We start from the raw sequence: 18565 nt of genomic DNA, 5'->3' as shown, positions 1-18565 counted from the left end.
GAACAAAGTTTTGCAACTGTGAACATGACAATGGCAAAGATCTGGACTGGCAGCTCAAAGCTGTCCAAGTCCCCACACAGGGGCACCCAAGAACACTTCCCAGAGGAACAGCTTCCTTCTACGAGAGGAAGGGACAACAGTGAGCCTCCCAGTTAAGGAGCCCCAGCATGAAAACGGGTCAGGAGAAGGACGAGGAGTGGGGATGTCACTGAGATTTCTTGATTTCTTCACTCAGACCTGATGCCTCCCAAGTCACATGGCTTCAGTCTGACTCAACCAGCACAGAAACCAGCAAGGGCCCTGCCTCAGGCACTGTGTCCTGACCAGGAGCATCTGAGGGGGTCAGGGAGGATGCCGGTGAGGGTCAGGCCCTGGATAGAGCACTCTGGTCTATGCCCCTCTCTGTGATTTCTGATCCAAGTCCTGAGGGTTGGTGACAAAGCATTTCAGACTCTCCATCGCCTCCTTGGACCTTCACAAGCAACCCGAGAGTGGCCTGAACACCCACAGGATCAAGTGATGCTGTGCCCAGGGCCCTGGTGTCCGGGAGGGAAGCAGCACCACAGCACACTTCTGGGCACAGAAAACACTGTCCTCCTTACTCCAGCATCACGAGCACTTTGAAAAACAGCTGTGCTTACTCCAGTGTATGTGAAAGAGATGACAAAATAATAAGAGAAAAACAGGCCAGGAGCAGTGGCTCTGGGAGGCTGAGGCAGGTGGATGGCCTGAGGTCAGGAGTTCGAGACCAGCCTGGCCAACATGGCGAAACCTCATCTCTATAAAAAATATTAAAATTAGCCAGGTGTGGTGGCAGGCGCCTGTAGTCCCAGCTACTCAGGAGGCTGAGGCAGGAGAATTGCTTGAACCCTTGAACCTGGGAGGCGGAGGTTGCAGTGAGCCAAGATCACGCCACTGGACTCCAGCCTAGGAGACAGAGTGAGACTCTGTCCCAAAAAAAAAAAAAAAAAAAAAAAAAAAAACCACCACCACCACCACCAAAAACTATTACCGCTGCCCTGCGTCTTAACTCACCTAAGGATTGATGTGTGTATTTTAGCATACATGGGGCAGGAGGATGACCCAGCCAGCACACAAGCTCTGGGTCATGCCACACTGGGTACAAAAGAATCATGTGTGTATCACACGGGCAATGCCAGCAGTGGGGTCTGATTCCAAGGACCAAAGGAGGAGCCATTGACCAATCCAGATGGAAGGAAGTGAACGCACACAGATAAAGGAGAAAGTGAAGCTCTTCGTTACTGTAGAATTCCAACTAATAAAATGTAAGAGAAACTGTTCACAAAATCATTATGCAGGTGTGGCCAGGCACAGTGTCACGCCTGTAATCCTACATACTTTGGGAGGCTGAAGTGGGATCACTTGAGGCCAGGAGTTCGAAACCAGCCTGGACAACATAGTGAGATACTGTTTCTACAAAAAAAATTTAATATATAAAAAAAGGTTAAAAAAAAATCACCATTTAGCAAACACCACAGAAATAACTGATTCAGGCCAAGAAGCATCATTAATGGATCCTCAAAATACTTATTAACAATAACAAAGAAACAAACAGCAACCATACAGTGGAAACACCTGCAGCCACTGCCCGCACCAGACGGTCGGAGTTGAACAGGTGCACACCTCTCCGTATGATGCACCAAGAAGTCTCAACCCAACCCGGAGGAGACACCACAGAGAACCAGATCAAAGAGGAGTCTACAGCATCACTGGCCCGTGGTCCTCAAAAAATTCACACTCAGGAACAACAAAGGCTGAGGCTCTCTTCCAGACTAGCCTGAGGATGACCCTCTATTCCTCACAGAAGACAGTTGGTTTTTTCTTCTGCTAAAAGGACACAGAAACAACAGGTGAGACTTTTTCTTTTTTTGAGATAGGGTCTTGCTGTCACTCAGGCTGAAGTGCAGTGGCGCAATCACAGCTCACTACGGCCTCAAACTCCTGAGCTCAAGTGATCCTCCCACCTCAGCCTCCTGAGTACTGGGACTACAAGCGTGCACCACCATGCCTGGCTTTTGTTTCTGTAAAGATGGTGTTCTGCCATGTTGCCCAGGCTGGTTTCAAACTCCCGAGCTCAAGCGATCTGCCCGTCTCGGCCTCCCAAAGTGCTGGAATTACAGGCGTCAGCCCCATGCCCAGCCTGTGGGTGAGATCTGAGTAAGGTCTGAAGTTACCTGACAGCACTGTCCCAACATCAATGTCCTGATTTTGATAACTGAGCTATGGCTGTGTAAGAGAATGTCCTCTTTTAAAGAAATACACACCAAAGTGTTTAAGGTAAAGGGCACCACATCTGCAACTCATTCATTGTCAAACAGTTCCAGAAAAAAAAAAAAGAGGTAAGTGCATGAGAGCGAACAGAGTAAGAAAGCAAATCTGCGGCCGGGCGCGGCGGCTCACGCCTGTGATCCCAGCACCGTGGGAGGCCGGGCGCGGCGGCTCACGCCTGTGATCCCAGCACTCTGGGAGGCCGGGCGCGGTGGCTCACGCCTGTGATCCCAGCACCGTGGGAGGCCGGCGTGGCGGCTCACGCCTGTGATCCCAGCACCGTGGGAGGCCGGGCGCGGTGGCTCACACCTGTGATCCCAGCACCGTGGGAGGCCGGCGTGGCGGCTCACGCCTGTGATCCCAGCACCGTGGGAGGCCGGGCGCGGTGGCTCACGCCTGTGATCCCAGCACTTTGGGAAGCCAAGGTGGGGTGGATCACGAGGTCAGGAGATTAAGACCATCCTGGCTAACACAGTGAAACCCCATCTCTACTAAAAATACAAAAAATTAGCTGGGCGTGGTGGCACGTGCCTGTAGTCCCAGCTACTCGGGAGGCTGAGGCAGGAGAATGGCATGAACCCAGGAGGTGGAGGTTGTAGTGAGCTGAGATAGTGCCACTGCACTCCAGCCTGGGCGACAGAGCAAGACCCCATCTCAGATTTAAAAAAAAAAAAAAAGAGTTTTAAAATAGCCTAGTAGTTTATAAGGTGCCTGCTGTTCCCACAAGCAGAGACTCCATATTACGGACAAAGGCCCCGTTGCCAACTCACACTGTCAGCATCCTCCATCCAGGTATGCTTCCGATCTTCCTCCTCAATCCCAATCCCAATCACGGCACGCATGACGGCCTGGCAGGTGGCCACACTCCCAGCCCTGTCACATTCCTCGGCATCCTGAAAGAGGAACACAAAACTTATTTTTGATTTTGGAAATCAGAGCTGCAGATTCCCAACGGGGAGTACGGAGTTCCTGAATGGTTAAAACTGACAGACATCAGCACAAGATGCTGACACTGCCTACTGGGGATCTGAGGAAGTGAGTCTACTGCACGCCAATCAGAAAAAACAAGAGAGAAATGTCACAAAGGACATAGGCACACTGTTCACTAGAAAATAAAAATACAAACAACTTTTAAACATGTGAAAAGAAATGTAAAGCCTTTTTATTTTATTTTTTTAAGAGACAAGGTCTCAGCCAGGTGCGGTGGCTCACACCTGTAATCCCAGCACTTTGGGAGGTCAAGGAGGGTAGATCACGTGGTCAGGAGTTTGAGACCAGCCTGGCCAACCTGGTGAAACCCTGTCTCTACTAAAAAATAAAATACAAAAATTAGCCAGGCATGGTGGTGGGTGCCCGTAATCCCAGCTTACTCGGGAGGCTGAGGCAGGAGAATCACTTGAACCCGGGAGGCGGAGGTTGCAGTAAGCCAAGATCGTGCCGCTCCACTCCAGCCTGGGCAACGGAGCAAGACTACGTCTCGGAAAAAAAAAAAAGAGAGAGAGTCAAGGTCTCTCCCTGTCACTCAGGCTGAAGTGCTGTGGTACAACCATAGTTCACTGCAGCTTCCAACTCCCAGGCCCAAGGGATCCTCCCACCTCAGCCTCCTGAGTAGCACAGACATGCACCACCATGCCCATTGTTACATTATGTTTCATAGATACAGGGTCTCTTTATGTTGCCTAGGCTGGTCTTAAACTCCTGGTCTCAAGTAACCCTCCTGCTTTAGCCTCCCAGAGCGCTGGGAATAGTGCATAAGCCACCACACCCAGCCCCTATTCTTATTTTCAAGATGCTAATTAAACTGTTCTAAGTACCACTGTGCACGTATCAGATGAGCAACATTGAAACATGTGCTGACTGGCTCACTTGGTGAAGGGGGGCATAAATCTTATACTGCAAAGAAGCACATATCTCTATGGAGGGCAGTTTCTCATTCTCTATCAAAATAAAACAGGCACGTATTTGACCCAGCAATTCTACTTTAAGGCATTCATGTGACAAATATATTCCCATGTGTGCAAGACACTGTGTCTACCAACAAGAGAACGATAACCCAGCCAGAGCAACAGGGTGCAGGAGCACAGGCACCACTGCGGCGTGCCAACATGGGGGACCACGACATGGACCGCGAGCAAAGTGCAACCGGAGCCACATGCCTCCCAGACCCTCCCAGGGCCCCGCCAGCACCAGAAAACCATCCCAGACAGAAAGCAGAGCCAAGAGCAAGGATCTGAGGCAGAGATGCTGGCACGAAGGTCAGTGGTGAGAAGAATGCACGGGGCAAGGACCCAGCACCCAGACCCTCAGGGCCTGTAGCAAAGGTGCTGGCTCTTCCTCCATGTACAGTTTCTACTGAATGCAAACTGCTTTTGAACCACGGTAAAGTCAAACCATGGGAAGTCAGGGACCATCTGTATTTGCAAATCATGTCTCTGATAAGTGACTATATCCAGAATATATAAAAACATCTCTTACAACTCAATAATAAAACGACAAAAATAATACATAGACCATAATAAAGACACAATCCAACGTAAAAGTAGGCAAAGGATTTCAATACCTCCATGCTACAACATGGAGGAACCCTGAAAACACACTAAGTTAAGGCCAGTCACAAAAGACCACGTGTCGTGTGATTCCACTCACGGTGTGGGACGATGCAAAAGCCACCACGCTCAGTAGAAGCAATACTTGGACTCAAACCACCCACTCTGTTTTTCACTTTCATCGTAGCATTCAATAAATTACGTGAGTTATTCAACACTTCACGTTCGATGACTCTGCCCAACTGTAGGCTAAGGTAGGTGTTCTGAGCATGTTTGACGTAGGCTAAGCTGTAAAGTTCAGTAGGTTAGGAGTATCACACACATTTTATTTCATTTATTTTATTTTATTTATTTTTTGAGACAGAGTCTCACTCTTTTGCCCAGGCTGGAGTAGTGTCACGATCTCGGCTCACTGCAACCTCTGCCTCCGCCAGGTTCAAGCAATTCTCCTGCCTCAGCCTCCCGAGTAGCTGGAATTGCAGGTGCCTGCCATCACGCCTGGCTAATTTTTTTGCATCTTTAGTAGAGACAGGGTTTTACCATGTTGGCCAGGCTGGTCTCAAACTCCTGACCTCAGGTGACCCACCCGCCTCAGCCCCGCACTGTGCTGAGATTGTAGGTGTGAGCCACAGCACCCAGCCTCAAATCCATTCTAGACTTGTGGTATTTTCAACTTACAATGGGTTTATCAGGATATAAGCCCATAAGTTGAACATCTGTATATAAAATGTCCAGAAAAAAATGTATAGAGAAAGAAAGTAAAAAAACAAGGTTAGACAGGCACGGTGGCTCACGCTTGTAATACCAGCACTTTGAGAGGCCGAGGCAGGTGGATCATCTGAGCTCAGGAGTTTGAGACCAGCCTGAACAACATGGCAAAACCGCGTCTCTACAAAAAATAGAAAAAAATTAGCCACGTGTGGTGGCGCACGCCTGTAGTCCCAGCTACTCAGGAGGCTGAGGCAGGAGAATTGCTTGAGCCCAGGAAGCAAATATGGCAGAGAGCCAAGATTGATTGCACCATACACTCCAGCTTGGGAGACAGAGACCCACCCTGTCTCAAAAAACAAAAACAAAAACAAAAACAAAAGGCTACAGAGGTATGAAAATGGGGAGCAACAACTCACGGATACAGGATTTCTTTCTGGGGTGATGAGAAAGTTCTAAGATTGTGGTGATAGTGCATAGCTCTGTGAATATACTAAAACCACTGAATCGTAAACTTTAAATGGGTGGATTCTATAGAACGCTAATTATAGCTTAATAAACTGTCATATGCTGGGCATGACAGCTGATGCCTGTAATCTCAACACTTTGGGAGGCTGAACTGGTAGGATTGCTTAAGGCCAGGAGTTTAAGACCAGCCTGGGCAGCATAACAAGACAAAAAATAAAAATAAAAAAATTGGCCAAGCATGGTGGCACATGCCTGTAGTCCCAGCCACTTGGGAGGTTAAGGCGGGAGGATTGCTTGAGCCCAGGTCAAGGATGCAGTGAGCCATGACTGCACCACTGCACTCCGGCCTGAGCAACACGGCGAGACCCTGTCTCAAGAAAGAAAGAAGGAAAGAAGGAAGCAAGGAAAGAAAGACAAACTGTCATAAAATAAAACAGAAAATAGTAATTTCATTATTTATTTTTCTTGAGAGAAACATAACTCAGTGGGTGACTCCTTAAAAGAAGACATTAGAGGGAACCCAAGCCCTACTTCCTAAGTTAGATCATCTTTGGAAACTTTTCTATAGCCTTAAGTCTACAGACAAAGATAAAAGACAGGGAAGACCTAGGCGGGCAGATTGCTTGAGGTCAGGAGTTTGAGACCAACCTGGCCAACATGGTGAAACTCTGTCTCTTCTAAAAATACAAAAATTAGCTGGGTATGGTGGCGGGTGCCTGTAATCCCAGCTACTCAGGTGGCTGATGTAGGAGAACTGCTTTGAACCCAGGAGGTGGAGGTTGCAGTAAGCCAAGATCGTGCCACTGCACTCTAGCCCTCTAGCCTGGGTGACAGAAAGACTCCCTCTCAAAAAAAAAAAAAAAGGGGTGTGGGGGAGAGGGGAAGAGTAAAAGAAGCCATGAGACTTCCTGTCCTCCTCTCGTAGGTGTATCATTTCTACTAGCAAAGAAATGCAGTCAGGTGTGCACACACTGAAAGGGCTTCTGAAGTGTTCATCCCAAGACGAACTCCAGGCCTGAATCCATCAAGAGCGACAGTGGGCATGCCCAGGTCCCTCAGGGCCCATTCACACCTGTGCCTGCTTCTGGTTTGGCACAGGACTCCCCAGTACCATCCAGCAACCCCCAGTCCTGCGTGGGACTCTCACGTGCTGCATGTACACTGTTAAAGCAGACACCACGACACCCGCCTGCGGCCCACCTGGATCCACTGCTCACGGTTGATCTCCACACCGTTGGCCCGCAGAGAGGTGATGGCTCGGTCGATGATCTTCTCCACCATCTGCGTGTTCCCATTGGCTTCCTCCAGCTTAGCAGCCGTGATCCAGATATGTCGGTCTGTAGGAATGTTCTCCCGCGCCTTGTTCAAGACCTTGCGGGCATTTTCATAGGTCTCCAGCCTTGCCAGAGCAAGCCAGAGCTACACGGAGAGGACACGAGAAAAAGGAGAGGACACTGTGCTGGGGGGACAGCTGCAGGCCAGACAGCGACCCACCCTCCAGCGCTGGCCACCACGTTCTTTCTCAGCTCTCGAGAACCATCTGAACATGGCCTGAGAAGTGTCCACAGCAGCACTTCTCACCTGACCAACTGTTCCTTTATGCTTCTGACTCATTTAGTGACTCTCGTGAGCATCAAAAGATTCTCAGTTGAATGTTCACAAACACAGTCTCCAGGCACACATTACGCTAGACCTGATACCAGGGGCTGGCACAGACGAGCAGGATGAGGCTACTGCCCTCACAGGCTAAACACACAGAAGGGTGTTCAGCCTCCTGAAGTTCCCAGACCCTTGGTTCTGCAGCATTCCATCCCTAAGATGTGTACGGGCTTTATTCATTTTTATGTAAATAAAATAAGATTAATGTTGTTTGGAGAATTTCACAATACCCCTTAGGATAATTAAAGACATACTAGGTATCATAAAACCAAGACTAAAAATCACTGCACAGAATGCTGTGAACTGGAATGCTTAAAACCAAAGAAATCCCACTTAGCTTGGAGGCAAAGAGCAGTCATGCGGAGCTGACAGAAAGCAATGTTTTCTATCACGCTGCCACCTTCGGTTCCCATGACAAACTCTGGGCTGCTGAGAGGAAATGGCCCCTGAGCAAGTGCCCAACAGAGAATTTTCTGCAGTGGTCAGGTATGAGCTAAGATTCTCCCTGCACATCCGTTAAGAGCACAGCTAGCTGAGGCCACTGACCACCCTGCCTAGCGGCTGTGTACAGAACGGCATCCTGGGGTTCCACACGGCCTTCTGCTCCCAGAAATTGCAGCCTGAGTGAGCTCAATGCTCCACTTATATCATCACTTCCAGACACTGAACCTGGGCTCAGGCCTTGGCCACTTTGGGCTCTGGTGGCCCTGAGCCTGCCAGACTCACCTCCACGCTGGTGGGGCAGCACTCCACAGCTCGGCTCAGCATGATTCTAGCATCTTCAGGTTCTTCCAGCTCAACGGCTGCTTTCCACAAGCGAACCGAGTTTGGAACATGCTCGAGGGCTAGGAAAGGTCAAACGAGAAACCACGTCACAGAAAAGGAGATAAAAACAAGAGGCTCATGTGGTGAGCATGCTGCTGGTCAGAATGAGATGGACTTCCCTGGTTGACAGTCAGGGACCACACACCTGCCCTTTATGTGGCTTCCTTCAGGTCTGGGGCAGACACAAACAAGGACAAACGGAGCATCTTGTGGTAGCAGAAAGCAAGGAAGTGACTGAAGACTGCCAGGGTCATATCAACAGGACTCAGGAAACCAGCGACCACGGGAATGAACCTCAAAAACATGCTGAACAAAAGAAACCAGTCCCAAAACAGTTTATACTATATGACTCCCTTTATGTGACGTCTGAAAACAGGCAAAACTAATCTTGGTAAAATAAGTCAGAAGCATGACTGCCAACGAATGGGGATAGTATAGACTGATTGAGAGGCACCAGGGGACTTTCTGCGGGGGTGGAAATGTTTTTGTTTTTGTTTTGAGACAGAGTCTCATTCTATTGCCCAGGCTGGAGTACAATGGCACGATCTCAGCTGACTGCTACCTCCGCTTCCTGGGTTCAGAGATTCTCCTGTCTCAGCCTCTAAGGTAGCTGGGACTACAGGTGCGCACCACCACGCCTGGCTAATTTTTGTATTTTTAGTAGGGACAGGGTTTCACCATATTGGCTAGGCTGGTCTCAAACTCCTGATCTCAAGTGATCCGCCCGCTTCGGCTTCCCAAAGTGTTGGGATTACGGGCGTCAGCCACGGTGTCCACCCTGGAAATGCTCTATGCCTTGGTCGAGTGTGGGTTACACGGGTGCATGCACTTGTGAAGACATCAAACTGCACACTTAAGATCTACGTAATTCACTTCAAATATTTACGAAAAAATGCCGGTGTCTGAAATACCTCTTTTTTTTTTTTTTTTTTTGCGATGGAGTCTCGCTCTGTCACCAGGCTGGAGTGCAGTGCCGTGATCTCGGCTCACTGCAACCTCTGCCACCCGGGTTCAAGCGATTCTCCTGCCTCAGCCTCCCAAGTAGCTGAGTACAGGCGTGCGGCCACCATACCCAGCTAATTTTTGAAATTTTAGCAGAGACAGGGTTTCACCATGTTGGCCAGGATGGTTTGATCTCCTGACCGCATGATCCACCCGCCTCGGCCTCCCAAAGTGCTGGGATTACAGGCATGAGCCACCATGCCCGACCTAAAATACCTCATTATTACATGTTTTCCCTTAAAAAAAGATACCTAAAACTTAAAAAAAATTCAAGAGCAAACTAGAAGAGACTTCCACTGGACAATGATCAGAGAGTCTGAAGGTCAATAAGCATATTAAGAATATTACCTGCAATGTATTCAAACCCATGAAATATACCACAGCATTCAAAAGTTCATAACAAAGCTCCAAGAGACCATTAGTCACCTTTGGAGAATGCTAGAGAATCAACTCATCATTCTGAAAGTTGAAAGGAAGCAAATCAAATATCTATTCTGTCTTTCCCAAATAAACTCAGAATAACCAAATCATGGATATAGGAAAATTCTTCTCTTAAGAATAATTCTGGCAATAAAAGCAAAAAGAGTGACCTAATTATAATGTCACCATTTTGCACACCCTAATGAAGGAACAGATGTGGGCACGGGTCACCAGCCACTGCCAAAGACAGGAGCTGAAAGGCTGTGGAGAACTCCATGAAGGACACTGGGGCCACTGAGCAGTGACAGCGTCTGCAGCTCCTGACGCTGCTTGCATTGCCACGAATACTTCCTCGATAAAAAAAGAAAAAAAAAAACACAAAGCTTACTCTTACGAGTCTCCAAATCTACCTTCCAATTTACAAGAGGATACAGGAAACAGAGGATACAGGAAACGAGACCCACATGAAACAATCTCACAGGCTGCAGTGAGCAAACCCTGATGTGAGGAATCTCAAGGAAAAACAACCCAATTCCATCAACAAACCCAGAGAAGACATCAACCAAACGGCAATGTTCAGACTTTCCTTAGATCCTGATTCAAACCAACCATGTGTGCATGTGGTTATGCATGCATGTGCCCGTGCAGGTACTGACATGACAGCTGGAAAAATATGAATGCAGTAGACATTTAATGATGTTAAGAAATTAGGCCGGGCCAGGTACAGCCCGTAGCTCACACCTGTAATCCCAGCACTTTGGGAGGTCGAAGTGGGCAGATCACCTGAGGTCAGGAGTTCGAGACCAGCCTGGCCAACACAGTGAAACCTTGTCTCTACTAAAAATACACAAATTAGCCAGGTATGGTGGCATGCACCTGTAATCCCAGCTACTGGGGAGGCTGAGGCAGGAGAATCGCTTGAACCCAGGAGGCGCAGGTGCAATAAGCTGAGACTGTGACACTGCACTCTAGCCTGGGTGACAGAGAGAGAATCCAACTCAAAAAAAAAAAAAAAAGAAAAAGAAAAAGAAATTAGGCCAGGCAGCTGATTGTGGTGGTTCATACCTATAATCCCAGCATTTTGGGAGGCTGAGGTGGGAGGATCGCTTGAGCCCAGGAATTCGAGACTAGCCTGGACAACATGGCGAAACCCTGTCTCTACAAAAAATACAAAAATTAGCTGGGCGTGGTGGCATGTACTTGTGGTTCCAGCTAGCTGGGAGGCAGAGGTGGGAGAATCGCTTGAGCCCAGGAGGTGGAGGCTGCAGTGAGCCAAAACTGCACCACTGAACTCCAGCTCCAGCCTAGGCAAAAGAGGGAGACTCAGTCTCAAAAAAAAAGAGAGGAAAAGGGCAGGGCAGGGGAGGGGAGGCGGGGAGGGAAGCGGAGGCGGGGAGGGGAAGAGGGGAGGGAGGCAGAGAGGGGAGGGGAGGCGGGGAGGGGAGAGGGCAAGTGAGCTAGCTACGCTCTCCTGCAGGTACCTGCTCTCCTGCTGAGAAACAGCCCCAGGCTGGCTGTGAGGCCCTGGCAGGGAATGAACACTCAGCTAAGGGACATAAAATGACTGAGCAACCTGCTGCCCACTCCGGGTGTTACTGACAGACCAAGCCACAAGGTTGGGCAGATGCAGCAGTGGCCTCATAGGGTGGAAATGGCACCCAGGAGACGGTGTGGAAGGAAGGCAGGTGCAGCACAGCTGCCTAAGCCACGGGGCAGACGCCTCCTGCACTGGTGGCTGCTCAACCGCTTTCCTCCCTCAGCCCACACTTACAACCTCTGGGGAGTTCCTTAGGGTCAAGGGACTGAGAAGACAAAAGTCTGCTGTGGTTTACGCATGGTTCTGCACAGCACACTGGCACAGACACCCCTGGCCTTATTATCTGGATGTCCACTTGACCAACTGAAAGACGGCCAGAAGACGAAGCTATGTGAATTCACCGATTCAGGCAGAACATGGTCTTACCATGCACCCGTCACTCAGAGCCATGGCCTGGCAGCCCAGTAGGATGCCACAAATGCTGTGAATAGACACCAATCCCGGCTGGATCTCACAGCCAGAACACACGGGTCTAGGAATAAACAGTGATGCTGAATGGCTCAAGTCCCATCTCCGCTGCCAAGAGTCCCGTCTCCGCCTCCTTGGACCCTCCTGTCAAGAGAGCTGGTCCAAAGGCCGGGTGTGGTGGCTCACATTTGTAATCCCAGCACTTTGGGAGGCTGAGGAGGGTGGATCATGAGGTCAGGAGTTCGAGACCAGCCTGGCCAACACAGTGAAACCAAACCCCATCTCTATTAAAAATACAAAAAATTAGTCGGGTGTGGTGGCAGGTGCCTGTAATCCCAACTACTTGGGAGGCTGAGGCAAGAGAATTCCTTGAACCCAGGAGGTGGAGGTTGCAGTGAGCCGAGATCGTGCCACTGCACTCTAGCCTGGGCAACAGAGCGAGACTCAGTCTCAAAAAAAAAAAAAAGAGCAAGCTACGAGCTACTCCAAAGGGAGTATGTGCCAACCAGGGTGCAGACCACAGCTCCCTCTGGCCTCATGTACCAGCCCTGGCTGGAGAGGCTAACCCTGACTCCCAAAGCGAGACTGAGTTGCTGCCACCCACTGTGGGAGACTATCTAGAGGCCGGTCCTAAAGCCAGTTTAGTATTTCTGCTTCTACCAGTAAAAGTTAATGGGAACTACAGCCACCAAAAAAGCAAAACTACCAACAAGTCAGACCCTTTGGGGATAAAGATATGGGTCCTGGCTGGGCACAGTGGCCCCCATCTGCAGTCCCAGCATTTTGGGAGACTGAGGTGGGAGGATCACTTGAGCCCAGGAGTTTAAAACCAGCCTGGATGACATAGGGAGACCTCGTCTCTTTGAAAAATTAAAAACTCAGCCAGGCATGGTGGTATGTCCCTGGAGTCCCAGCTATTCAGGAGGCTGAGACTGGAGGATAGTTTGAGTCTGGGAGGTTGAGGCTTCAGTGACCCATGATCATGCCACTGCACTCCAGCCTAGGCAACAGAGCAAGATCCTGTCTCAAAATAAAAATTATTTGGGCATGGTAGTATGTACCTATGGTCCCAGCTACTCAAGAGCCAGAAGCAGGAGGATCACTAGAGCCCAGGAGGTTGAGGCTGCAGTGAGCTGATTGCAACACTGCTCTCCAGCCTGGGCAATAGGACGAGGCTCTGTCTAAAACAAAAAAAAGATTTGGGTTACTCATCCAGGTCAAGAACCCTGACCGAGCAGGGTGACAGCAGAGGGCACAGCAGTAAAGAATGAAAGTCCTAACCTCCAACCAGGCGACTAGGCACAGAGAGAAGACACAGAACGACACAGTTGTTTTTCCTGTGCGCTCTCACCTCGCCTGCGTGGGAGATGAGTGCTCTATTTGTCTAAATATGAACTACTTCCCTTAATACTTTGTGCATTGGTGGAGATGAACTTCGTGTCTCTAAAGAACAGAATATTCATGCGGGACTCAATTTATGGAGTCATTAACTTACGACTCCCAGGACTCTGTGTCTTCAAGTTTTGGGAGAGAGCTGACATATCTCCAATGGCATCTCATCAGCAGCCCACAGGCATGGCACTAAAACCAACAAGGTCACCTTCCCCAGGTGCTTTCGGAAGCCACATGGCACACCATGACACAATGGCCTTCAAGGAGTGTGACTTTATGAGCAGAAGTGGAGGAAGCACCACAGCCAGCCAATGTATGTGGAGGAAGCACACACCCCTGAAGTTGGCCTAGAACAGGAAAAGAGTATTCTGAATGCTAGACACAGCCATGAAGACGTGACCGTGCAGAGGCCAACATGCTCTCTGGGGGCCACGTGACTGCAGGGAAGACCCTCAACCTGAACTGTGCCATTCCTGTGCCCCCAGAGGGACACGCTGGCGATGGCCGCTGAAGGATGCCACACTTCACAGGCCAGGGCATATGGCTTTAGTGTAAAATAACTCCACTTCCACACATCTGCATTAACTAGCAGAGTACACGGCATGTGAGTGCGTTATTGTAGGGGAGCTGCCAGCCGGGTCTCCCCAGGGGACTCTGCACGTGGGACACCCCACCCTGGCCAGGAAGCTCACATGCTGCACCCTCCCCAATCCTGAAAGCCCTCTTCCCTTTTACAGAGGAAGACATGGAAGCTCAGAGGCCAAGCACCACGCCTAAGGTTACTCAGCCTCCTCAGGTCTCAAGATCAGCACCCAAAACGCCTATTCTCCCAACAAAGGACTAAGGTGTCAGCTCAGCCCAACAGCGACCCAGAGCTCACAGAGACCATGCGCTGCCAGGCTCCCTGGCTGGCAGGTGTCCTAAGTCACCGGTGGAAGTAGCTGTCATCTTAATTTCAAAAACCAGACCCTTCAAGCAATGTGTAAGTGTTTGCTAATAACCAAATGAAGCAGTGCTAGGCTTCACCCCAGGAAAAGAATACAGTTTTTGGAAACATTCCTGGGAAAGGGCAGGCCAGGACCAGTATTAGGGCAGCGGCAAAGGCCATCCTGGAGATCCTGGGTTCATTCCACCTTAGCCCAGCTTCTCTGCCTGAGAGAGCACAGCCAGGAGGCCACTCCCTGAGAGGACAGCCGTGGAAACACAATCCCTCAGCACTCCCCGAAGGCCCCTGCCTCCAACAGCATACTCCCATCTCCAAATCCAAACCAACTGGAAATGAACCCAGACAATCTGGTGGTGAGCAGGGAGTGGCCACAAAGACATTCATGATCATTCATCAAACTGTGGCAGGAAGAATTCAATAGAGCTTTTCTAAGTAAACAATACTAATTACCCAGACTTTCATGGGCTCTTCATCAAAGAACTATTTCTTCCTAGCTGAAAATAGATAAACTGATTTCTACAAACCCAGACAGGTGCTAACTTTCTGTTCCTGGCCTCATTATAAGAGGCTGTCTCTGGCCGGGCGCGGTGGCTCACGCCTGTAATCCCAGCACTTTGAGAGGCCGAGGCGGGTGGATCATGAGGTCAGGAGATCAAGACCATCCTGGCTAACATGGTGAAACCCCATCTCCACTAAAAATACAAAAAAAAATTAGCCAGGCCTGGTGGCGGGTGCCTGTAGTCCCAGCTACTTGGGGGGCTGAGGCAGGAGAATGGCGTGAACCTGGGAGGCGGAGCTTGCAGAGAGCTGAGGTCGTGCCACTGCACTCCAGCCTGGGTGACAGAGCGAGACTCTGTCTCAATAAAAAAAAAAAAGAGGCTGTCTCTGAGCATTCACTGAGCAGCTGGGCTGCGGTCAAGAAACCAGCCCCGACAGAGGAAAGCACGTTCACATGTGAGTGCACAGGGTCGGGGAACGTGCATCACAGGCAAGCAGCCTTCACCTGTCTTCCAACAGACGTTGACAGTAAGTGAATGAAACTATATTTGATAAGGGGCTTTCTACCAAAGAGCCCTCATCTGCACGGTCCTATCAGCACAGAAGCCTCAACGGGATATTTCGCTTAAACACATTTGAAAAAACAAGAGCTGGAAAGCTCTCACTGAAAACTGCCCTTGATTCCATAAAATACACTTTATTTTTCCTAGGCTATAAATTCAGGAAGAATAGGCTGGATGCGACGGCTGATGCCTGTAATCCCAGCTCTCTAGGAGATCAAGGCAGGAGGATCACTTGAGGACGGGAGTTTGAGACAAGCTTGGACAACACAGCAAGATCCCATCTCTACCAAAAATTAAAAATAGCTGGGCGTGGGGGTGGGACCTATACTCCCAGCTACTTGGGAGGCTAAGCTGGGAGGATCGCCTGAGCCTGGGAGGTGGTGGCTGCAGTGAGCCAAGATGGCGCCACTGCACTCCAGCCTGGGTGACAGAGCAAGACGCTGTCTCAAAAAAAAAAAAAAAAAAAATCTGGCCGGGCACAATGGCTCACGCCTGTAATCCCAGCACTTTGGGAGGTCAAGGTGGGTGGATCATTTGAGGTGAGAAGTTCAAGACCAGCCTGGTCAACACAGTGAAACCCCGTCTCTACTAAAAATACAAAAATTAAGCAGGCGTGGTGGCAGGTGCCTGTAGTCCCAGCTACTCAGAAGGCTGAGGCAAGAGGATTGCTTAAACCCAGGAGGTGGAGGTTGCAGTGAGCCAAGATGGTGCCATTGCACTCCAGCCTGGGCAACAAAGTGAGACTCCATCTCAAAAAAAAAAAAAAAAAAAAGAAAAGGCCAGGCACAGGGGCTCACGCCTGTAATCCCTGCACTTTGAGAGGCCAAGGCAGTAGGATCACTTGTGGTCAGGAGTTTGAGACCAGCCCGGCCAACATGGGGAAACCCCATCTCTACTAAAAATACAAAAATTGGCCAGGCGTGGAGGCGCACATCTGTAATCCCGGCTACTCGGGAGGCTGAGGCAGGAGAATCACTTGAACCCGGGAGGCAGAGACTGCAGTGAGCCAAGATCGTGCCCCTGTACTCCAGCCTGGGCGACAAAGCGAGACTCTGTCTAAAAAAAAAAAATGGATAGAAGCCACCTGCATAGGCCAGGTGCAGTGGCTCACGCCTGGAATCCCAGCACTTTGGGAGGCCGAGGCAGGCAGATCACAAGGTCAAGAGATCGAGACCATCCTGGATAACACAGTGAAACCCCATCTCTACTAAAAATATAAAAAGAAATCAGCCAGGCGTGGTGGGCGCCTACTATAGTCCCAGCTACTCGGGAGGCTGAGGCAGGAGAATGGTGTGAACCCGGGAGGCGGAGCTTGCAGTGAGCCGAGATCACGCCACTGCACTCCAGCCTGGGCGACAGAGCGAGACTCCATCTCAAAAAAAAAAAAAAAAAACAGAAAAAAAACAAAAAATGAAAAAAAGAAGCCACCTGCACAGATTAGCTTCAGAACAGCCCCCTGACTAGCACTTGTTCTGGACCCAGTTCAAGAGCAGCATCTACTACACACTTCCAGTGACAGGAGAAACAGTGCTCCTTTTATGAATCCACAGTAAGAAAAATAAACAAACTACCCACAAAAGCTCTATCCTGGCAGGAATCCCTGGATGGAATCAGGTTCCCTGGGAGGCACACCGTCTGTCGTCATCTGACCTGAGCTGACGGCACACGCTGCCTCGCACAGCCTTGTCAGCAGCAGGAAAGAGTTCAATCAATGTGTGGCTCTGGTGCCTTCTCAGGAGAGAAAATGAGTAACATCCACAAAGGGTCTGCACGTGCCAGGTGCCGGCTCAGCTCTTCACACAGACCATCTCCAGAGCCCCATGACGCAGGCTTTGAGCTACCATTGTTCTCACCCTGCAGATGAGGGAAGCCTGGACCACAGAGTGACCGCCCAAGCATCCAAGATCACACACTGGAAAAAGGCAGGAGTGAGGGCTCAACCCAAGCATCCCTTCCAGGATGGGAACTCGCCCACCACAGTATCCCTCCCCCATGGGGGTCCAAGGGCAGAGGCAACCCAACCTGAGAAAAGGCCTGAAAAATGTCCCTGGTTCCTTATCCACTCTCACCAAAAGCCTGAGCCAGGAGCAGGAAAGCTGCTGAGAGGAGGGGCCCCAAGGAGGGAGAAAGCAGCACCTCCGAGGGAGGCTCACCTTTCCGAAGAACCCGCTTCTTTGCACGAATGTCCGTTTCCAGCTCTGCTGCTCTGATGTAAATCCTGACAGACTGTGGGAGATGACGGACAGCTTGGGCTACCACGGCCTTGGCTGTGTCCCCAGGCTGCAACCTGGCTGCTTCCAGCCAGACATCTTCACTCTGTGAGGCAAGAGATAAGACCAATAAGGCTCAGTGCAGGCTGGAAGCCACAACAGGGCAGCAGGCACAGATCTCCAGAGCAGATCCTCGGGCCCCAGAATTTCAAAAGCCAATCAGCTCAGCCTCTAACACACCTGCACCAGGAGTCGCCCCTTATAACCACACTCGGGAACATGGCTACCATATGTCTGACTGAAGAACACCTAATGGCTGGCCGCGGTGGCTCACGCCTGGAATCCCAGCCCTTTGGGAGGCTGAGGCGGGTGGATCACGAGGTCAGGAGTTCGAGACCAGCCTGGCCAACATAGCAAAACCCCGTCTCTACTAAAAATACAAAAATTAGCCGGGTGTGGTGGCAGGTACTCAGGAGGCTGAGGCAGGAGAATCGCTTGAACCCGGGAGGCAGAGGTTGCAGTGAGCTGAGATCACGCCACTGTACTTCAGCCTGGGCAACAGATCGAGACTCAAAAAAAAAGAAAAAAAAAAAAATGAAACACCACTTTGTGAAAAGAGCATGATTTCCTTCAGGACAACTCCACGGACAAAGCAGAGACTGCACATCTGTTCGGGTCGTTCTTTTTTGTTGTTTTTTTTTTTTTTTTTTTTTTTGAGATGGAATCTCGCTCTGTCGCCCAGGCTGGAGCGCACGGTGGAGTCTCAGCTCACTGCAACCTCCACCTACCGAATAGCTGGGATTATGGGCACCTGTCACGACGCCTGGCTAACTTTCATATTTTTAGTAGAGACGGGGTTTTGCCATGTTGGCCAGGCTGGTTTCTAACTCCTGACCTCAAGTGATCCACCCGCCTCAGCCTCCCAAAGTGCTGGGATTACAGGCAGGAGCCACCGTGCCTGGCCACCATTAGGTGGGTGAAGAGCTGACCAACTGAGCTCTTTATAATGAAGCTTAGCCTGCCGTCAAACCAGT

The 18565-nt window shown here is 50.1% G+C and overlaps 1 protein-coding gene across 1 annotated transcript in view; it reads right to left on the bottom strand.

Annotated features, from left to right (window-relative positions):
- PRPF6 (pre-mRNA processing factor 6) overlaps positions 1-18565 on the bottom strand; it is a 51972-nt gene that overhangs the window by 12950 nt on the left and 20457 nt on the right. Inside the window, exons 9-12 of the mRNA XM_004062565.4 lie at positions 17475-17637; positions 8397-8515; positions 7212-7430; positions 3060-3182 (exon numbers count right to left, since the gene is read on the bottom strand). Of these exons, the coding sequence (XP_004062613.3) occupies positions 3060-3182; positions 7212-7430; positions 8397-8515; positions 17475-17637 (624 nt within the window). The remainder of the gene's footprint in view (positions 1-3059; positions 3183-7211; positions 7431-8396; positions 8516-17474; positions 17638-18565) is intronic.

This window comes from Gorilla gorilla, chromosome 21, assembly GCF_029281585.2.
Source record: "Gorilla gorilla gorilla isolate KB3781 chromosome 21, NHGRI_mGorGor1-v2.1_pri, whole genome shotgun sequence".
NCBI classification, from domain to species: domain Eukaryota; kingdom Metazoa; phylum Chordata; class Mammalia; order Primates; family Hominidae; genus Gorilla; species Gorilla gorilla.
Note: the sequence above shows the minus strand (reverse complement) of the source record. Positions and strands in the feature narration are given on the sequence as shown.